Source organism: Balaenoptera musculus, chromosome 13 (genome assembly GCF_009873245.2).
Source record: "Balaenoptera musculus isolate JJ_BM4_2016_0621 chromosome 13, mBalMus1.pri.v3, whole genome shotgun sequence".
NCBI classification, from domain to species: domain Eukaryota; kingdom Metazoa; phylum Chordata; class Mammalia; order Artiodactyla; family Balaenopteridae; genus Balaenoptera; species Balaenoptera musculus.
The window spans coordinates 37,085,288-37,105,605 of NC_045797.1; the positions used below are offsets into that span (position 1 = coordinate 37,085,288).

General features: G+C 35.8%; 1 protein-coding gene across 11 annotated transcripts in view; it reads right to left on the reverse strand.

Annotated features, from left to right (window-relative positions):
- EHBP1 (EH domain binding protein 1) overlaps positions 1 to 20,318 on the reverse strand; it is a 336,395-nt gene that overhangs the window by 245,451 nt on the left and 70,626 nt on the right. For all 11 annotated transcript variants that reach the window (XM_036872669.1, XM_036872664.1, XM_036872662.1 and 8 more), the window contains one exon: positions 17,409 to 17,462. In XM_036872669.1, coding sequence (XP_036728564.1) covers positions 17,409 to 17,462 — 54 coding nt within the window. The remainder of the gene's footprint in view (positions 1 to 17,408; positions 17,463 to 20,318) is intronic.

Consider the following 20,318-nt stretch of genomic DNA (forward strand, 5'->3'; position numbering starts at 1 on the left):
TCATTAAAAAAAATACCTTTAAGTACATATTAGAGAAGAAAAGTTAACAATACAGAAAGATAGAAACTGCCACATATCTCTAGGGATAAACACAGGTAAGTCTGAAAAGCCGCTCCTAAAACGTTCTTGATAATTTCAGTCCATATTAACCCATCTATCTCTAATTTGTTATACTTTTCAACTATCACTATACATTTAACATAGCACATATCACTATTCTTGTTTCATGTGTGTATCTCTCAAACCAGATTGTAGTATCTGAGTAGAGATGTTCTCGTGCATCCTCTGTAGTAATTTATTAGTACAGCTAGGCTCTCAACCCAGTGCCTAGGACAGTAAATGTTTGATGAGTGAATGAGTAAATAAATGGTGAAATGCATGGGCTTCAGAGTCTGAAGACTTGAGTTTGAGACCAGGCTAAGTTGTTTTCTGTGTGCTTTGGGGCTGGTCACTTAACCTCACTGAGATAAATAAATTATAATAATGTCCACTTTAGAGAGGTTTCGTAAGGATTAAATGAGGTATTTAATTTGATAACATTCTCTATTCTTTAATAAAACTTTTCAAATATTATTTATGATTTATAAAGTTATTAACTGATCAGTTGATATAGTTTAATTTTATTTTAAGAGGCAGGTAAAGCAAGATCTTAAAATGAATGTAACACACTGGCTTAGCTAAGTAACTTTAGAAAGAAAAGTAAACTGTAATAAATTCCAGTGAAGTATAACATCTGTTTAATATAACATCTGTTTAATTGATCTAAGTATGAGGGCACAAAATTATTTTCATAATGGAATACATTTCACAACGTATAAAGTACTGTCTTATACACTCATCCACCCCACTCCATTTTCCAAATTTTTAATTTGCTGAAAAAGTACATAAGCAGGTGACTCCAATGTTCCTAAAGCCACCTCCCTTCTGCATCAGAATTCTAATTCAGTAGGCCCAAGTTAGGGCCCAGGTATATGCATGGATGATTTAAGGCAGCGAATATTGGCTTAAACTAACAACATCAACAGTTCTTTCCTTTACCACTATTATCCACAATGTGAAGCATGTAAATCTGTACATTCACCACAACTACACAGTGAATTTTTTAGTTTCTTAATTATCATATAATTCAACTAAATAGTTGTAAATTACTACAACCCTAGAAAAATCAACCACTCTTTTTAAAATGAAATACTCAAGAAAGTAATCTGTTGAACTATATGCTGTTCACAAACTAACCATGATCTCTCTTGCCTCTGCTCAAGTTAATCCAGCCACCTAAAGCACTCCCCAAAATCCCTGCAGCTGACTATTAGAAGTACTTAATCTCTTATCTAAAATCTCTTATTTGGATTTTAGGAAGGCAATACAGTGCGTATGCCTACACTACAGTGCCCAGGTAATAGCACATTCCCAGTGAGGTCTGAGGCAGCACCCCATAATCAAACATATTAATATATGTGCAGCAAAATGAATTTTCACACTAAGTGGAATAAATACTACAAATAGCCTCACTTCAGGTCAGGACAGGTTTTGCCACCAAATGAGTTTGAACCAAATTTCCAAAAAATAATAAACACTTAAAAAAAGTCTTTAGGCAGTAGAGATTTTGGATTTTGACATTACAAATAAAGGACAGTAAAAATTTAATCTTTTAAAAAAATACAAATGAATGTATATGCAAAACAAACAGGCTGACAGATATAGAAAACAAGAGCGGTTACCACCGGTGAAAGGGAAGGGGAAGGGGCAAATTAGGGGTATGGGATTAAAGGGTACAAACTACTATGTATAAAATAGATAAGCAACAAGGATATAAGCACAGGGAACTATAGCCATTATCGTGTAATAACCTTTTTCTTTTTTAACATCTTTATTGGAGTATAATTGCTTTACAATGTTGTATTAGTTTCTGCTGTATAACAAAGTGAATCAGCTATATGTATACATATATCCCCATATCTCCTCCCTCCTGCGTCTCCCTCCCACCCTCCGTAACCCATCCCTCTAGGTGGTCACAAAGCACGGAGCTAACCTCCCCGTGCGATGCAGCTGCTTCCCACTAGCTATCTATTTTACATTTGGTAGTGTATATATGTCAATGCTACTCTCTCACTTCATTCCAGTTTACCCTTCTCCCTCCCCGTGTCCTCAAGTCCATTCTCTGCGTCTGCGTCTTTATTCTTGTCCTGTCCCTAGGCTCGTCAGAACCATTTTTTTTTTTAGATTCCAAATATATGTGTTAGCATATGGTATTTGTTTTTTTCTGACTTACTTTACTCCGTATGACAGACTCTAGGTCCATCCACCTCATTACAAATAACTCAATTTCATTTCTTCTTATGGCTGAGTAATATTCCACTGTATATATGTGCCACACCTTCTTTATCCATTCATCTGCCAATGGACACTTAAGTTGCTTCCATGTCCTGGCTATGGTAAATAGCGCTGCAATGAACATTGTGGTACATGACTCTTTTTTTTTTTTTAATTATTATTTATTTTTTATTTTTTTGGCAGTGTTGGGTCTTCGTTTCTGTGCGAGGGCTTCCTCTAGTTGTGGCAAGCGGGGGCCACTCTTCATCACGGTGCGCGGGCCTCTCACTATCATGGCCTCTCTTGCTGCGGAGCACAGGCTCTAGACGCGCAGGCTCAGCAGTTGTGGCTCACGGGCCTAGTTGCTCCGTGGCATGTGGGATCTTCCCAGACCAGGGCTTGAACCCGTGTCCCCTGCATTGGCAGGCAGATTCTCAACCACTGCACCACCAGGGAAGTCCCCACATGACTCTTTTTGAATTATGGTTTTCTCAGGGTATATGCCCAGTAGTGGGAATTCCGGCTCATATGGTAGTCCTATTTTTAGTTTTTTAAGGAACCTCCATATTGTTCTCCATAGTGGCTGTATCAATTTACGTTCGCATCAACAGTGCAGGAGGGTTCCCTTTTCTCCACACCCTCTCCAGCATTTATTGTTTGTAGATTTTTTGTTTATGGCCATTCTAACAGGTGTGAGGTGAACCTCATTGCAGTTTTGATTTGCATTTCTCTAATGATTACTGATGTTGAGCATCCTTTCATGTGTTTGTTGGCAATCTGTGTATCTTCTTTGGAGAAATGTCTATTTAGATCTTCTGCCCATTTTTGGATTGGGTTGTTTGTTTTTTTGATATTGAGCTACATGAGCTGCTTGTATATTTTGGAGATTAATCCTTTGTCAGTTGCTTCATTTGCAAATATTTTCTCCCATTCTGAGGGCTGTCTTTTTGTCTTGTTTATGTTTCCTTTGTTGTGCAAAAGCTTTTAAGTTTCATTAGGTCCCATTTGTTAATTTTTGTTTTTATCTCCATTTCTCTAGGAAGTGGGTCAAAAAGGATCTTGCTGTGATTTATGTAAAAGAGTGTTCTTCCTACGTTTTCCTTTAAGAGTTTTATAGTGTCTGGCCTTACATTTAGGTCTTTAATCCATTTTGAGTTTATTTTTGTGTATGGTGTTAGGAAGTGTTCTAATTTCATTCTTTTACCTGTAGCTGTCCAGTTTTCCCAGCACCACTTATTGAAGAGGATGTCTTTTCTCCATTGCATATTCTTGCCTCCTTTATCAAAGATAAGGTGACCATATGTGTATGGGTTTATCTCTGGGCTTTCTATCCTGTTCCACTGATCTATATTTCTGTTTTTGTGCCAGTACCATACTGTCTTGATTACTGCAGCTTTGTAGTATAGCCTGAAGTCAGGAACCCTGAAGTCAGGGAGGCTGATTGCTCCATTTTTCTTTCTCAAGATTGCTTTGGCTATTCGGCGTCTTTTGTGTTTCCATACAAATTGTGAAACTTTTTGTTCTAGTTCTGTGAAAAATGCCAGTGGTAATTTGACAGGGGTTGCATTCAATCTGTAGATTGCTTTGGGTAGTATAGTCATTTTCACAATGTTGAATCTTCCAATCCAAGAACATGGTATATCTCTCCATCTGTTTGTATCATCTTTAATTTCTTTCATCACTGTCTTATAGTTTTCTGCATACAGGTCTTTTGTCTCCTTAGGTAGGTTTATTCCTAGGTATTTTATTCTTTTTGTTGCAGTGGTAAATGGGAGTGTTTCCTTAATTTCTCTTTCAGATTTTTCATCATTAGTGTATAGGAATGCAAGAGATTTCTGTGCATTAATTTTGTATCCTGCTACTTTACCAAATTCATTGATTAGCTCTAGTAGTTTTCTGGTAGCATCTTTAGGATTCTCTATGTATAGTATCATGGCATCTGCAAACAGTGACAGCTTTATTTTTTTTTTTCTGATTTGGATTTCTTTTATTTCTTCTTCTTCTCTGATTGCTGTGGCTAAAACTTCCAAAACTATGTTCAATAATAGTGGTGAGAGTGGGCATCCTTGTCTTGCTCCTGATTTTAGAGGAAATGGTTTCAGCTTTTCACCAGTGAGAACAATGTTGGCTGTGGGTTTGTCATATATGGCCTTTATTAAGCTGAGGTAAGTTCCCTCTGTGTCTACTTTCTGTAGAGTTTTTATCATAATTGGGTGTTGAATTTTGTCAAAAGCTTTTCCTGCATCTACTGATATTATCATATGGTTTTTAACCTTCTGTTTGTTAATATGGTGTATCACATTGATTGATTTGCATATATTGAAGAATCCTTGCATTCTTGGGATAAGCCCCACTTGAGCATGGTGTATGATCCTTTTAATGTGCTGTTGGATTCTGTTTGCTAGTATTTTGTTGAGGATTTTTGCATCTATGTTCATCAGTGATATTGGCCTGTAGTTTTCTTTCTTTGTGACATCTTTGTCTGGTTTTGGTATCAGGGTGATGGTGGCCTCGTAGAATGAGTTTGGGCGTGTTCCTCCCTCTGCTATATTTTGGAAGAGTTTGAGCAGGACAGGTGTTAGCTCTTCTCTAAATGTTTGATAGAATTTGCCTGTGAAGCCATCTGGTCCTGGGCTTTTGTTTGTTGGAAGATTTCTGATCACAGTTTCAATTTCAGTGCTTGTGATTGGTCTGTTTATATTTTTTATTTTTTCCTGGTTCAGTCTTGGAAGGTTGTGCTTTTCTAAGAATTTGTCCATTTCTTCCAGGTTGTCCATTTTATTGGCATAGAGTTGCTTGTAGTAATCTCTCATGATTCTTTGTATTTCTGCAGTGTCAGTTGTTACTCCTTTTTCATTTCTAATTCTGTTGATTTGAGTCTTCTCCCTTCTTTTCTTGATGAGTCTGGCTAGTGGTTTATCAATTTTGTTTATCTTCCCAAAGAACCAGCTTTTAGTTTTATTGATCTCTGCTATCGTTTCCTTCATTTCTTTTTCATTTATTTCTGATCTGATCTTTATGATTTCTTTCCTTCTGCTAACTTTGGGGTTTTTTTGCTCTTCTTTCTCTAACTGCTTTAGGTGTAAGGTTAGGTTTTTTATTTGAGATGTTTCTTGTTTCTTGAGGTAGGATTGTATTGCTATAAACTTCCTTCTTAGAACTGCTTTTGCTGCATCCCATAGGTTTTGCGTCGTCGTGTCTTCACTGTCAATCGTTTCTAGGCATTTTTTGATTTCCTCTTTGATCTCTTGGCTATTTAGTAGTGCATTGTTTAGCCTCCATGTGCTTGTATTTTTTACAGTTTTTTTTTCCTGTAATTGACATCTAGTCTCATAGCATTGTCGTCGGAAAAGATATTTGATACGATTCCAATTTTCTTAAATTTACCAAGGCTTGATTTGTGACCCAAGATATGATCTATCCTGGAGAATATTCCATGAGCACTTGAGAAGAAAGTGTATTCTGTTGTTTTTGGATGGAATATCCTATAAATATCAATTAAGTCCATCTTGTTTAATGTGTCATTTAAAGCTTGTGTTTCCTTATTTATTTTCATTTTGGATGATCTGTCCATTAGTGAAAGTGGGGTGTTAAAGTCCCCTACTATGATTGTGTTACTGTCGATTTCCCCTTTTATGGCTGTTAGCATTTGCCTTAAGTATTGAGGTGCTCCTATGTTGGGTGCATAAATATTTACAATTGTTATATCTTCTTGGATTGATCCCTTGATCATTATGTAGTGTCCTTCTTTGTCTCTTGTAATAGTCTTTATTTTAAAGTCTACTTTGTCTGATATTAGAATTGCTACTCCAGCTTTCTTTTGATTTCCATTTGCATGGAATATCTTTTTCCTTCCCCTCACTTTCAGTCTGTATGTGTCCCTAGGTCTGAAGTGGGTCTCTTGTAGACAGCATATATATGGGTCTTGTTTTTGTATCCATTCAGCCAGTCTGTCTTTTCGTTGGAGCATTTAATCCATTTACATTTAAGGTAATTAGCAATATGTGTGTTCCTATTACCACGTTCTCAATTGTTTTGGGTTTGTTTTTGTAGGTCTTTTCCTTCTCTTGTGTTTCCTGCCTAGATAAGTTCCTTTAGCTTTTGTTGTAAAGCTGGTTTGGTGGTGCTGAATTCTCTTAACTTTTGCTTGTCTGTAAAGGTTCTAATTTCTCCATCAAAGCTGAATGAGATCCTTGCTGGGTAGAGTAATCTTTTTTGTAGGTTTTTCCCTTTCATCACTTTAAATATGTCCTGCCACTCCCTTCTGGCTTGCAGAGTTTCTGCTGAAAGATCAGTTGTTAACCTTATGGGGAATCCCTTGTATGTTATTTGTTGCTTTTTCCCTTGCTGCTTTTAATATTTTTTCTTTGTATTTAATTTTTGATAGTTTGATTAATATGTGTCTTGGTGTGTTTCTCCTTGGACTTTTCCTGTATGGGACTCTCTGTGCTTCCTGGACTTGACTATTTCCTTTCCCATGTTAAGGGAAGTTTTCAACTATATTCTCTTCAAATATTTTCTCAGATCCTTTCTTTTTCTCTTCTTCTTCTGGGACCTCTATAATTCGAATGTTGGTGTGTTTAGTGTTGTCCCAGAAGTCTCTGAGAATGTCCTCAATTCTTTTCATTCTTTTTTATTCTGCTCTGTGGTAGTTATTTCCACTATTTTATCTTCCAGGTCACTTATCCATTCTTCTGCCTCAGTTATTCTGCTATTAATTCCTTCTAGAGAATTTTTAATTTCATTTATTGTGTTATTCATCATTGTTTGTTTGCTCTTTAGTTCCTTTAGGTCCTTGTTAAACGTTTTTATTTGCTCCATTTTATTTCCAAGATTTTGGATCATCTTTACTATCATTACTCTGAATTCTTCTTCAGGTGGACTGCCTATTTCCTCTCATTTGTTTAGTCTGGTGGGTTTTTACCTTGCTCCTTCATCTGCTGTGTATTTCTCTGTCTTCTCATTTTGCTTAACTTACTGTGTTTGGGGTCTCCGTTTCGCTGGCTGCAGGTTTGTAGTTCCTGTTGTTTTTGGTGTCTGTCCCCAGTGGTAAGGTTGGTTCAGTGGGTTGTGTAGGCTTCCTGGTGGAGTGGACTAGTGCCTGTGTTCTGGTGGATGAGGGTGGATCTTGTCCTTCTGGTGGGCAGGACCACGTCCGGTGGTGTGTTTTGGGGTGTCTGTGAACTTTTTATGATTTTAGGCAGCCTCTCTGCTAATGGGTGGGGTTGTGTTCCTGTCTTGCTAGTTGTTTGGCATAGGGTGTCCAGCACTGTAGCTTGCTGGTCGTTGAGTGGAGCTGGGTCTTAGCATTGAGACGGAGATCTGTTTGAGAGCTTTCGCTGTTTGATATTATGTGGGGCCGGGAGGTCTCTGGTGGACCAATGTCCTGAACTTGGCTCTCCCACCTCAGAGGCTCAGGCCTGACACCAGGCAGGAGCACCAAGACCCTGTCAGTCACACGGCTCAGAAGAAAAGGGAGAAAAAAAGAAAGAAAGAAAAATATAAAAGTATAAAAATTAATTAATTAATTAAATAAAATAATTAAAATTAAAAAAAATTAAAAATTATTAAGAAATAAAAAATTATTAAAATAAAAAAATAAAAAGTAACAAAAAAACAGAGAGCAACCAAACCAATATACAAATCCAACAATAACAGGTGCTAAAAACTATACTAAGATAAACATAAAAATCAGAAACAAGTCAGTCACACATAGCAAACCCCAAGCCTACAGTTGCTCCCAAAGTCCACCGCCTCAATTTTGCATTTATTTGTTGTCTATTCAGGTATTCCACAGGTGCAGCGTACCTCAAGTTGATTGCGGGCATTTAATCCACTGCTCCTGAGGCTGCTGGGAGAGATTTCCCTTTCTCTTCTTTGTTTGCACAGCTCCCGGGGTTCAGCTTTGGTTTTGGCCCCACCTCCACATGTAGGTTGCCCTCAGGCTTCTTTTCCCGCCCAGACAGGATGGGGTTAAAGCAGCAGCTGATTAGGGGGCTGTGGCTCACTCATGCCAGGGGGAGGGAGGGGTACGGTAGTTATAATTGGAATGCGGGGCGAGCCTGCGGTGGCAGAGGCCAGTGTGACATTGCAACAGTCTGAGGTGTGCCGTGTGTTCTCCCGTGGAAGTTCTCCCTGGATCATGGGACCCTGGCAGTGGGGGGGCTGCACAGGCTCCCAGGGGTCGGGGGGTGTGAGATGTGTGGATAGTGACCTGTGCTTGCACACAGGATTCTTGGTGGCTGCAGCAGCAGCATTAGCATTTCATGCCTGTCTCTGGTGTCCGAGCTGATAGCCACGGCTTGCGCCCGTCTCTGGAGCTCGTTTAGGCAGTGCTCTGCCTTCTGTGGGCAGACAGGGAAGGAATCCCCTCTCCTTGCACACCCCGAAACAATGGTCTCTTCCCTCTTAGGCAGGTCCAGAGTTTTCTTCGGACTCCTTCTGGCTAGTTGTGGTGCACCAGCCCCCTTCAGGATGTGTTTATGCAGCCAACCCCAGTCCTCTCCCTGGGATCCGGCCTCCGAAGCCCGAGCCTCAGCTCCCAGCCCCCACCCACCCTGGCAGGTGAGCAGACAAGCCTCTCAGGCTGGTGAGTGCTGGTCGGCACTGATCCTCTGTGCAGGAATCTCTCTGCTTTGCCCTCTGCACCCTTGTTGTTGCGCTCTCCTCCGTGGCTCTGAAGCTTCCCCCCTGCCACCCCCCCATCTCTGCCAGTGAAGGGGCTTCCTAGTGTGTGGAAACCTTTCCTCCTTCACAGCTCCCTCCCAGAGGTGCAGGTCCCGTCCCTATTCTTTTGTCTCTGTTTTTTCTTTTTCCTTTTGCTCTACCCAGGTAGGTGGGGAGTTTCTTGCATTTTGGGAAGTCTGAGGTCTTCTGCCAGCCTTCAGTAGGTGTTCTGTAGGAGTTGTTCCACATGTAGATGTATCTTTGATGTATTTGTGGGGAGGAAGGTGATCTCCATGTCTTACTCTTCCACCATCTTGAAGGTCCCCTTCATGGAATAACATTTTTTAAAAATTTATTATTTATTTATTTATTTATGGCTGTGTTGGGTCTTCATTTCCGTGCAAGGGCTTTCTCTAGTTGCGGCGAGCAGGGGCCACTCTTCATCACGGTGCGCGGGCCTCTCACTGTCATGGCCTCTCTTGTTGCGGAGCACAGGCTCCAGACGCGCAGGCTCAGTAGTTGTGGCTCACGGGCCCCGTTGCTCCGCGGCATGTGGGATCCTCCCAGACCAGGGCTCGAACCCATGTCCCCTGCATTGGCAGGCAGATTCTCAACCACTGTGCCACTAGGGAAGCCCTGGAATAACTTTTAATGGAGCATAATCTGTAAAAATACTGAATCGCTATGCTGTACACCTGAAATTAATATAATATTGTAAATTAACTATACTTCAATTAAAAAAATAACTTTATCTTTTAGGTTTCAACTTATATATCACTTTCAATAGAAAGCTCCCCCTCACCCACCAGGACTGGGTTAGGTACTCTTTATATGTGCACATTTAACACCCTATACTTTTCTTGTAGTGGTTGCCTGTTTATTTCCCTCTCAGACTGTAGGATACTTGGAATCAGGAGCCATATCTTTTTCAATATTATACTCTCAATAACTAGCAAATATCTATGACATGGTATCCATTTAATCAACAGTTAGTGAATGAATAAGCAAATATGAATACCAAGACTTTAATCTGGTGAAGTTTTATATTGCTCCACTTGCTTGATCTGTAGGTATGATTAAAATTAATAAAGATGATGAACTGGGACAAAAATCAGAAAATCTAATCAAAAAGACTACCCAATAGCATACACATGTAAGATACACATAATAGTATGAAAATAGTGCTTTGTTGCTGCTAAATAAAACTTAAATTTGTTAGCTAGGACATTTTACAAAGTAAACTACTACATGAAATAAATTGTTTAACATGCAGTAGTTTATTTACTACTTTAACACAGGGTTTCTTGCATTACACATAGATAAATACCTTACAGTAGACTTTAGATGTTAATCCATGTATAAGGTCCCTTCCTGTGTCAGGAATTTTAGAATGTAGGGTTTGAAGATAGTAACTTGCTTTCTTCTAATTCATATAATCTAATAAAATTGACAATTAACAAAAAAATGACAGGCAAGATGAAAATGGAAAACTAAATAAGTATTTAAGCAAATAGGTAGTTACACAAGAATTTTAGGATTTTGAGAATTCTGTCAAGCTCAAGGCATATATGATTATTCTTGGGCATACCTTTCTTTAAGTGCAACAAAAGCATCTCCATTACTTTCTTTAAAGCCAAAGGGTCACTTCAGAATAAAGGAGATGGAATTTTCCTTCAGAAACGCAATCTGAGATATTTCTGAACTGGAACAACACACTAAATATTTAATATGAGGAAAATGAAGGAGGGAAAAAAAAGTGTATATGTATGGACTTTCTCTGAAATTTAACCACAATGAGACTGAGCTGGCTCACAAAGCTTCATTTAACTACTAGCTATATCTAGACTACCCTACCTAATTTACACAGACAGACAGTCACCATTCACATAATCATATATAACAGAAAGTTTACAGGATAATTAAAAGATCAGGAAAGGCTGTCTGAACTATGAGCTTCCTATTCTAAATGCAGGAGTTTAATTCTAAGGGTGTTGGGGGAAAAGCCTTGTTGCTTCTAATATTAACTTAAATATCTTCTATATGAAAACAAGAACACATAATATCACTTCTCAAGGAACAAAATAGTTAATTTCGAACCTTAGGCCTACCACGTCAGAAAGATGATCTACAAGGAAATTAAGTTTACAAAAAATTTACAAAACAAAACAAAAAAGCCCTTTGTAGATTGATCACCTTTTCTAACATGCCAATAACTTTTAACAAGTTCCCAAACTGATGGTGCTCAAAAGTGGCCTTTGTTATTTACAGAAGAAATGATACAATATCTAAGATTAACTTTAAATAATCTGGTTTAAAAAACAGTGGGAATGAAATAAAAGTGGAGATGAAATAAGTTTACTGAAGTATTAAAGATTATTGAAGCTTGGAGATGGGTACATAGAGGTTTATTACTCCTTCTACATTTTTCTTTCTTATTTTTTTTACATTGATGTATAGTTAATTTACAATGTTGTGTTAGTTTCTGGTGTACAGCAAAGTGATTCAGATATATATAGATATACATATATCTATATATATCCTTTTTCATATTCTTTTCCAGTATAGTTTATTACAAGATATTGAATATAGTTCCCTATGCTATACAGTAGGACTTTGTTGTTTATCTTTTTTATATATAGTAGTTTGTATCTGCTAACCCCGATCTCCTAATTTATCCCTCCCCTACCCTTTCCCCTTTGGTAACTGATGTTTTTTTTCAATGTTTGTGAGTCTGTTTCTGTTTTGTAAATACGTTCATTTGTATTATTTTTTAGATTCCACATATAAGTGATATCATATGATATTTGTCTCTCTCTGACTTACTTCACTTAGTATGATAATTTCTATTATCATAGTGAGTAAATGAGATAATGTGTATATAGCATTCCACACAGTACCTGATATACAGTAAGTATCCAATAAATTTGTTAAGGTAATATATTTTGGAGACTTCTGCATTTTATTTGGATATTTTATATTAAACAAAAACTTTAAATTTCACTGATTGTGGGGTTATAACAAAGTGCAAAGAAAATAAAGATATCAAAATTCCATTTTTGAATGCTCTTTGGAGCATGCCTTCTCAGTGTCACAACAATTTACCAAGAGACTTTCAAACAAAACCCAGACTTTACAAGAGAAAAAGACAGCCTTTGAAATTCACTAGGTCTTCTCTATGTGATGTGGAAACATACATACAGAAAGCATGTATTAAAATGTAAAGCAGAGCACAATATTATAACATGTTACTGCTACAGGAATAGAACTGTTTCTCTAGACCAGAGTCAATTTCGTCATCCACCACTGAGGGGAGCTGTAACATAGGAAAAGTTTTATATAGCATTGCAAGGTTAAACTTTCTAGAACCTTATAATATTGGTTTAATAAATTCTTATTAAAATATCTTTCAAATTAATTTGACAAGTATGCCTGAATTCTCTTTTGGAGACCTTACAAGAAATAATAAAGCTCATTATATCTATGTAACCATAATAGTGGAATTCCTATCCCCCTTTCTTGCTTTTTCTCTTTAGCACTTATATATTTAACATGTATTTAACATATATTATATATTTATATGATCTAACATAGTATATATTTCACACACATTAATTTTTATTTTCTGTCTCTCTCTCACATACACAAATGTAAACTCCATGAGGAAGAGATTTTTAATGTGTTTTATATACCACTCTATTTCCAGTACCTAGAAGAGTGCCCAGCACAAAATACATACTCAGTGAATTAACTGCTACTGAATGAATGAATGAATATGATGATGTCATATAGTGAACTGCTATAAGTTCAAGCAAAGTGAACTGCTACTACCTGAAAAATGTAATGTCTACTTATATTGAATTTAGGTTTAAAAGAAAATTTCTAAGAACAGTTCTTTAATCCTAGAGATGAGTATATAGAGAGAGCCCATGAGAATGGCTTAGTATACATTCATAGTAGAATCCCTCTTAAATCATCTGAATGTCACAGAGAATTGGTCAATTAAAGGGAAGAATTATAAATACTGATACAGAAACATTTTAATTTTGTTTAATACATATTAATGTGTTTCATCACCAGTTTTCATGGCCTCTTCTTTGAGTATAATTTCATTGACTGTCAATTTTCTCACAATCAACAGCCATAACATATCATTAGTGTACTTCAATCACTTTTAAATGAAATCAATATATAAGGACAAAAGAGAAATAATCTGAATGCAAAATCCTTTCAGATTTTCATAAATTTCCCCAATTTTTTACAGTTGTATTTCCACACCAGATTTGACAGCAGTTTTTAACAACTCACTTCTATCAACTCTTTCTAAAGCATTTTAAAGGTTTTCATGAAATAATTCTTCAAACTGATATTTCACTGGCCTAGGAAACATCTAATTAAATTATATAATTACAATAACGGGTCAACAGCATTACAAGAGGTCTTGTAAGGGGTCAAACGCAACTTAAAACTCACCTGTGAGAGAAGTGTGCAGAAGTGTGTCAGAGGGTAGCCTACTAACATGTTGACACATGTGGGATTAAAACCAGGACGTTTTACAGACAGAATGGAAAGTATGAGGTAATCCATGTAAATTAACTAGAGACTGATCAGGAGAACCTCTACTGTAATGACATATGGATCCCTCACATAACATCTCACTGCCACTAGAGTCTACTTTTTGAATTTTTCTTCAATATAGTTGATGAATGCTAATTCCTGTCTTAAAAAGAATAAACCTTACAGGATATTGAGTTTGACTATAATCATTCATTCACTCACTCCTTCAACAACATATAATATACTGAGTACCTAGTACACAAAAGGTACTATGTAAAAAAATTGTGGTGGCTACAAATATAAGTGGAACAGAACTCTTCCCCTATTACTTTGCCAAGCAAGAGTCCTTTTAGCACCTCAGAAAACTGACCTAGGTTTTCCAGAAGAGGAAAAAGAGTTAACACACCTGGATTGGTAAATAAAAAAATATTCTCAAGATTCATTTTTCTCTCACCATATAGAAGTTGGTCCCAGCAGAAAGAAATTAAGTTCCTCCTGAAAACTAAAGAGGGAGACATGCCCAATTCTAGTCTATCTTCCATGTGAGAATACACGACTTTTGTTTTGTTTTAGGGTTAATTGTATAAACTCATCCTTTCACATTAAATAGTTGACAATTTATGATAGCTGTCCTAATTTAAAGTATGTAAATTAGTGTGTTCTCCTTTAAGTTAATGTATTTTAAATGGTTTAGTCACAACATATGCAGTCATGTTCTTTCCCATGCATTAATAAGAGTAAAACAATTTCACCACACTTCCTAAGTCTGGGAACTTTATACAATGTAAGTAAAAAATGGATGCATTTAATACTTACCTCTTTTAAAAAATAAACATTATGCTAGTAAAATAGGTCAAATCCCATAAACGTCTCTTCAAAAACAAAACAAAAAAAAACCTGCTGTAAAAACACGCAAAAGTCAACAATAAAAAAATCATAAGAAACTCATCTAATAAACTATTTGTTATTTTCTTGCATTAGGTTCCTAGCAATCATCATCATTATTGCTGTCACTATTATTAATAGCTAAGGAATTAATTGTGTGTTCCTCTCACATTCTGATTAATTTTACTTCTCTTCAAATTAGGTCTTCAATACCTAGATTCCCCTAAGTTCTGACCATCTCTTTAAAGATGGCGGTTTCTGTTTTTTGTTTTTTTAATACCCACGGCTGAGAAGTTAGGCTTCTACTACAAAGGCTAATACGTGAAAAGTATGTTTACATGAAAAGTGAGTTTAAACCACAATTCAATTTTCTTTCTTTCATTCTTTGTTTTTTTTTTCCCCTAATCCTGGCATAGGAAATAACTATTATAGCAACAAGGAGTAGGGGGAAAGAACGGTTGTGCTAAAAAAGTTCAGAATAGGAAACTTGCAATAATACTCATAATCCATTCCAGAAATAAAAATATACAGAAAATATATATGCCAATATTGATTGTTTAAAGAAAGATATAAATTAGGGAGTTATTAATTGATCCCAAAATGACATGCCAGATAACTCTTTTAAATATTTCATTCTCCATGAACTTGAAAATCAAAAATTTGATCTACAAAAAGATAATTTTCAAAAAAGTTTATAAAAATATTCCTATTGACTGAAACAAAGTCATGGACCTAGAAAATCCCTCTGAGATCATTTAGTAGAAACCTTTCATTTTACAGATGAAGAAATTAAGTCCTAGAAAATAATCTCAAGGTCACCAGCTTTGAAGGCACATCAGGATTTATACTCAATTCTAACCAATCAAAAGCTCATGTCTTCTCTATACTATCATATGGGAGAAAGGAAAATGCATTTTTTTCAAATAAGAATATGAGGAGGCAGAATGACAAGAAGGTAGAAAATCTTTTAGCTATTAAAAAGCATAATGATGGCTGGAAATGTCCACAAATGCAGTGTTCTCTCCACAATGTAACTCAGAGTAAGGTCTCCAAAATCTTCAGATGACAGAGTAAAATTTAACCTCTAGTAACAGTTCAATTAAAATGTTGGTTTTATAAAGTTTTATAAACAATATGAATAATAGTTAAAAGCATCTATATTATTTTTATTAGATTTTTGTGAATCTAATTTAATAATAAACACTTGGAAAGAAGAAATGCTAATGTATTTTATTTTCCATTTTCCTCCTATGGCCACTCCCTTACCTAACAGTCAGATTTCTAGCAACTTCAATCACTTGAGTAATAAATAGGCAAATGAGCAAAATAAGCTGCTGGGCTTAAATATATTTTTCATAAAAAGGATATAAATGTACTCTTCGACTTAAGAAACACATACCCCAATATGGAAAGTATAATCCAAAATATACCTCTTTATCTCATGATCCATTTAAATTTCACTGTTTTAATTTTAGTATTTCTCTACAGACCTTTAAAATATTTTTATAAAATATATAACACAGAACTAAAAAATATTTTTCCTAAAATCCTATAGATTTGAATGCCTTTTGCATCCAAACCTGATCTATATCATATAGCTTTTTTTTTTTTAACTTGTACCTTTCAGTAACAGCTTATAACGTATTCCTCAGAAATTTAGAACTGCTGTGCCTCTATCCTAAAATTAATTAGAGGTGTAATAAGAACACCTTTCTAAACAAATATAAAGTTAGTGTTTACATACTTCTACCATTAATTACAACCCAAAATTTACTGGCTAATTCTTTAGTACATCAAATTAACAAAGATGTATAACAGAGCCGCGAGTATCGAAAACCGTAAAACCATCCATTGGGGAGAAGCTCTTAACTTAATGAAAGCTAGATTTTTAAGGCTGTAACCAATTTCAAGAAGTGTAAGTTTGTTTGTTTTTAAAACCTCAATGCTATTCCAAGTATAGTGTTCAAACTTATCACTATAGAAAATCCAGAACTGTTAACATGTGTGAACCATAACACAATGACATTGGCTTGATATCCAGCCATCAGAACTCCTTCCACTGTGTTTGGACCTGATCTCCTTCCCAAGCTTCCCAGATCTTCATGTCTAAAAATGGCCCAGCTACTGCTGGAAAAAGTATAAGATTCCTTTTACCACTGAGATATAAAACAAAGTCAGGCACAGAAAGGAAGAATATGCTGTTATAAAGCACGTTATAAAACTGTTACAAATACATTTTAGAACTTTAATAACAATCATGGTAATGATGTCGATGACAATGATAAAAGCTAATATTCATTGAAATTATTTAATCCTCACAAACCTGTAAATTGATTGCTGAGAAGTTAAGAAACTTACCACAATCACAGAGCCTATAAATGGAAGAGCTAGGGCTTGCAATCAGGTCTATCAGACTCCAGAATCCACATTCTTTCTCACTGTAGTTTCATGGCCTGTCTTCCCTAATCTCCATTCAATAAACATTTATTAAACAACTACTATATGCCTGCAAGTCACCTGGGACTCCACAATATGTAAACTAATTGAAGATGATTATTAAAGTACCACTCTAGAATCCCTCAACCCAAAGAGTTAAAGCATATACTTTTTTTTAAAAGATTTCTAAGATCATTCATAGTTTCATTCAACAAATGTTTCAATGAGCATTTGCTATGTGAGAAGCACCATGTCAGATGCTAAACAGATAAAAAGATGAATAAGACATGATCCTTCCCTCAAGCCCCCAACAGAATACATAGAGCATATACATAATTCAGCATTGAAGAGTATTTTTACGTCTATATTTTTAACAAAAATATTTACAAATAATTCTGCTACCGGCTATCATTTCATTTAAAAAATTCTGAAAGTTACAAATCACTATTTAATTTTTATAAGGCAACATTTCTCCTACCACCAAAATGCTAATGTACCTTAGTAATTTATACAGTCAAAAATATGAAAGGTGACAGAATTTACGATTAGCTTACATTTTCTATGACAAATGTCCACTCTTTATCTTCAAATTCCTCTGCATGAGGATCCTGTAACAAAAGCAAAATATAAAGTTGAAATACATTTCTTAATTCAGTCAATCCAGTTAAGAAAATACAAATAGCCTTGCTCTTAGCTTTTTCCAACTTTTTAAAAAAGGAGAGGCAGAATGGCCTACTCTTAAGAAACTTCCATAACTTACCTAAATTTAAATCATTATTTTTTACTAAGAAATTCTCTATTTTACTTATGTTAACGCATATCATTATCTTCCATCATTCCATCTAAAACAATACAAAAAGAAACCGAGGGACAAATACAATATGATATCGCTTATATGTGGAATCTAAAAAAAATGGTACAAATGAACTTATTTACAAAACAGAAATAGAGTCAGAGATGTAGAAAACAAACTTATGGTTATCAAGGGGGAAGGGGGGGTGGGAGGGATAAAATGGGAGATTGGAATTGACATATACACACTATATATAAAATAGATAATTAATAAGAACCTACTGTATAGCACAGGGAACTCAACTCAATACTCTGTAATGACCTACAGGGGAACAGAATCTAAAAAAGAGTGGATATATGTATATGTATAACTGATTCACTTTGCTGTACAGCAGAAACTAACACAACATTGTATACCAACTATACTCCAATAAAAATTAAAAAAAACAAAGAAACCCAGGTTCAGATAACTTAGTGAGTGAACTATTAAGAAGCACTTTATTAAGATATTAAATGCCCATATAAAGCTCTGCCCTCATTTCTATACCTCTAAGTATTTTAAACTCAAAGTATTACTTGAGGCAAGGTTTTCTTGGTGCAGAGGTTATATAAACATCTGGAATTTCAAAGTACCTCAAAGGACTTCATAATCTACACAAAATGGCAAATTGGATGTTGATACCCCCATCCGCCCTCCACCACCAGAAACCTAAGAAAGGGTAACAGATCCCACAACCAAATGCAGCTTTTTTCTATATGAAGCATACTTTTGCAAGTATTTGACAAATATTTATTAGCTACTTATTATACAAGGAATTGTAGAGGTGTTATATGGATTCAAATATAGTTGTCCTTGCCTTCAAAGACAAACAACTAATGTAAATACATATATGATGAATGAAATACATGGTCAAACAACTAATCTAAATACATATATAATGAATGAAATACATGGTTTTACTAGGGATTAGAAGACAATACATTTCTTAGAGGAATGAAAAATAAAAGCTTTATGAGTGAGGAAGCATTTGGACTAGGTGGGATTGTATAGAATTTCCACAGATATTAGAGTAAGTAAAGGTAAAAGGCAATAGATCATAAGACATAAAAGGGAAAGTAGTGGGGTTGCATCATAAGTGCATTTAACTTATTCAAGTTCAAATTCATGTGTTAGAGGTTGGGGAGGGATGGAGGTACTGAGAGAGAGAGTGAGTGCACATAGATGCTATTCCCCTACTGGGTCTCAGGGACCACATGCTTCTCATAGGGAAGCATCTTATTCATGACTGATTCCACTTTAGTCTATTATTAATCTTCAGTTTCTACTGCCACAGCTGAGTTTGGGTCCTCATCACTTTGTGCCTAGTCTCTTTCAAGATAAAAGTGACTGCAGCACTCTCCCAGACTCTCTGCCCTCCAATCAATCTTGTACACAGATTAATTCTCCCAAACCACAGTTCTGACCATGTTCGTACCAACTCAGATTTTTTTAATGACCCCTACAACCTATGGGATAAATTCCAAACTCCTTAGTTACTTCTTTACTTCTATTTACTTATTTTTTACTTTAATAGCATGGTGGCTAGCTGATTCTGAGCTGTCCTAAGGCAGTTATTTCTATGGGTAAATTCACACAGATAGTATAAAGACCTGCCAAAAAGGAGTTTCCTTGGTGGTGATGAGCAGGGAGAAGTAGGAAAGAGTAGAAAGGAAAAAGAGGTAGAGAACTCTACTTGATATCTGTTTCCCCAGCCTGGCCCTGCCCAGGTTTATAGAGAGCAACTACTGTAAATAAAGCCTGAAGGAGCTTTTCCATGAGGAATTTAGGGCACAAACAGTGCTACTTTAGAGACCAAGTAATAAAGTGTGACACAATGCTTAGGAAAAAGACATCTTACCACCCTTCCTGCCTGCCCCCACCTGCACCATTGTTGAAGTATGCAGCATAGTTCTAGTACAGCTGATACAGTTAATAGTAGTAGTAGTAGTAATAGTAGTAGTAGTAACACAAAATATTTGCAATGCACACACTCTGCCTCAGTTATTGTGCTAAGGGTTTTAATCATCACAGCAACTTATGATACAGCTACTATTTTTATTCCCATTTAGCAGAACAGAAAACTGAGACCTAAAAGATGTAACTTCCCACAAATAAGTGTTAAAATTATGTTGCAGTTCCAGGTCTGTCTGGCTTTTAGCCCTGTTGTTGCTTCAGTTTTATCTCTGTGTCCCCAGGACCTAGAAAAGTACCTGGCACACAGTGGTTTCTCAAGAATACTTGATGAATGAATTAATGAACATATATCTTACAAATTAACAAATATTGAACAGTAACTTACATATGATATACATTAATTCTCAAAGCTGATGAAACATTTTTTAGAAACAGAGATGATATATTACCCTTAAAAGAATAATTTTAATGGGACCAAGGGACATATCTGATAGGGCAAAGTCACTAAAAAGATGTAAAGGAGCAACAATAATGTTCATTTTGGACTATCTACACAATTAAATAATTATATTATTGACTAAACAAAAACACTGGTAGTAAAAATTGCTTCTAGCCTGAATCAACTGTCTTCTTTATATCCTACTCTCTACCCTCTAGTGTCTCTTTTACTACCATTGCACTAAAGAGAAAAATTGAAAATGGCTTAAAGAGCTGTTTT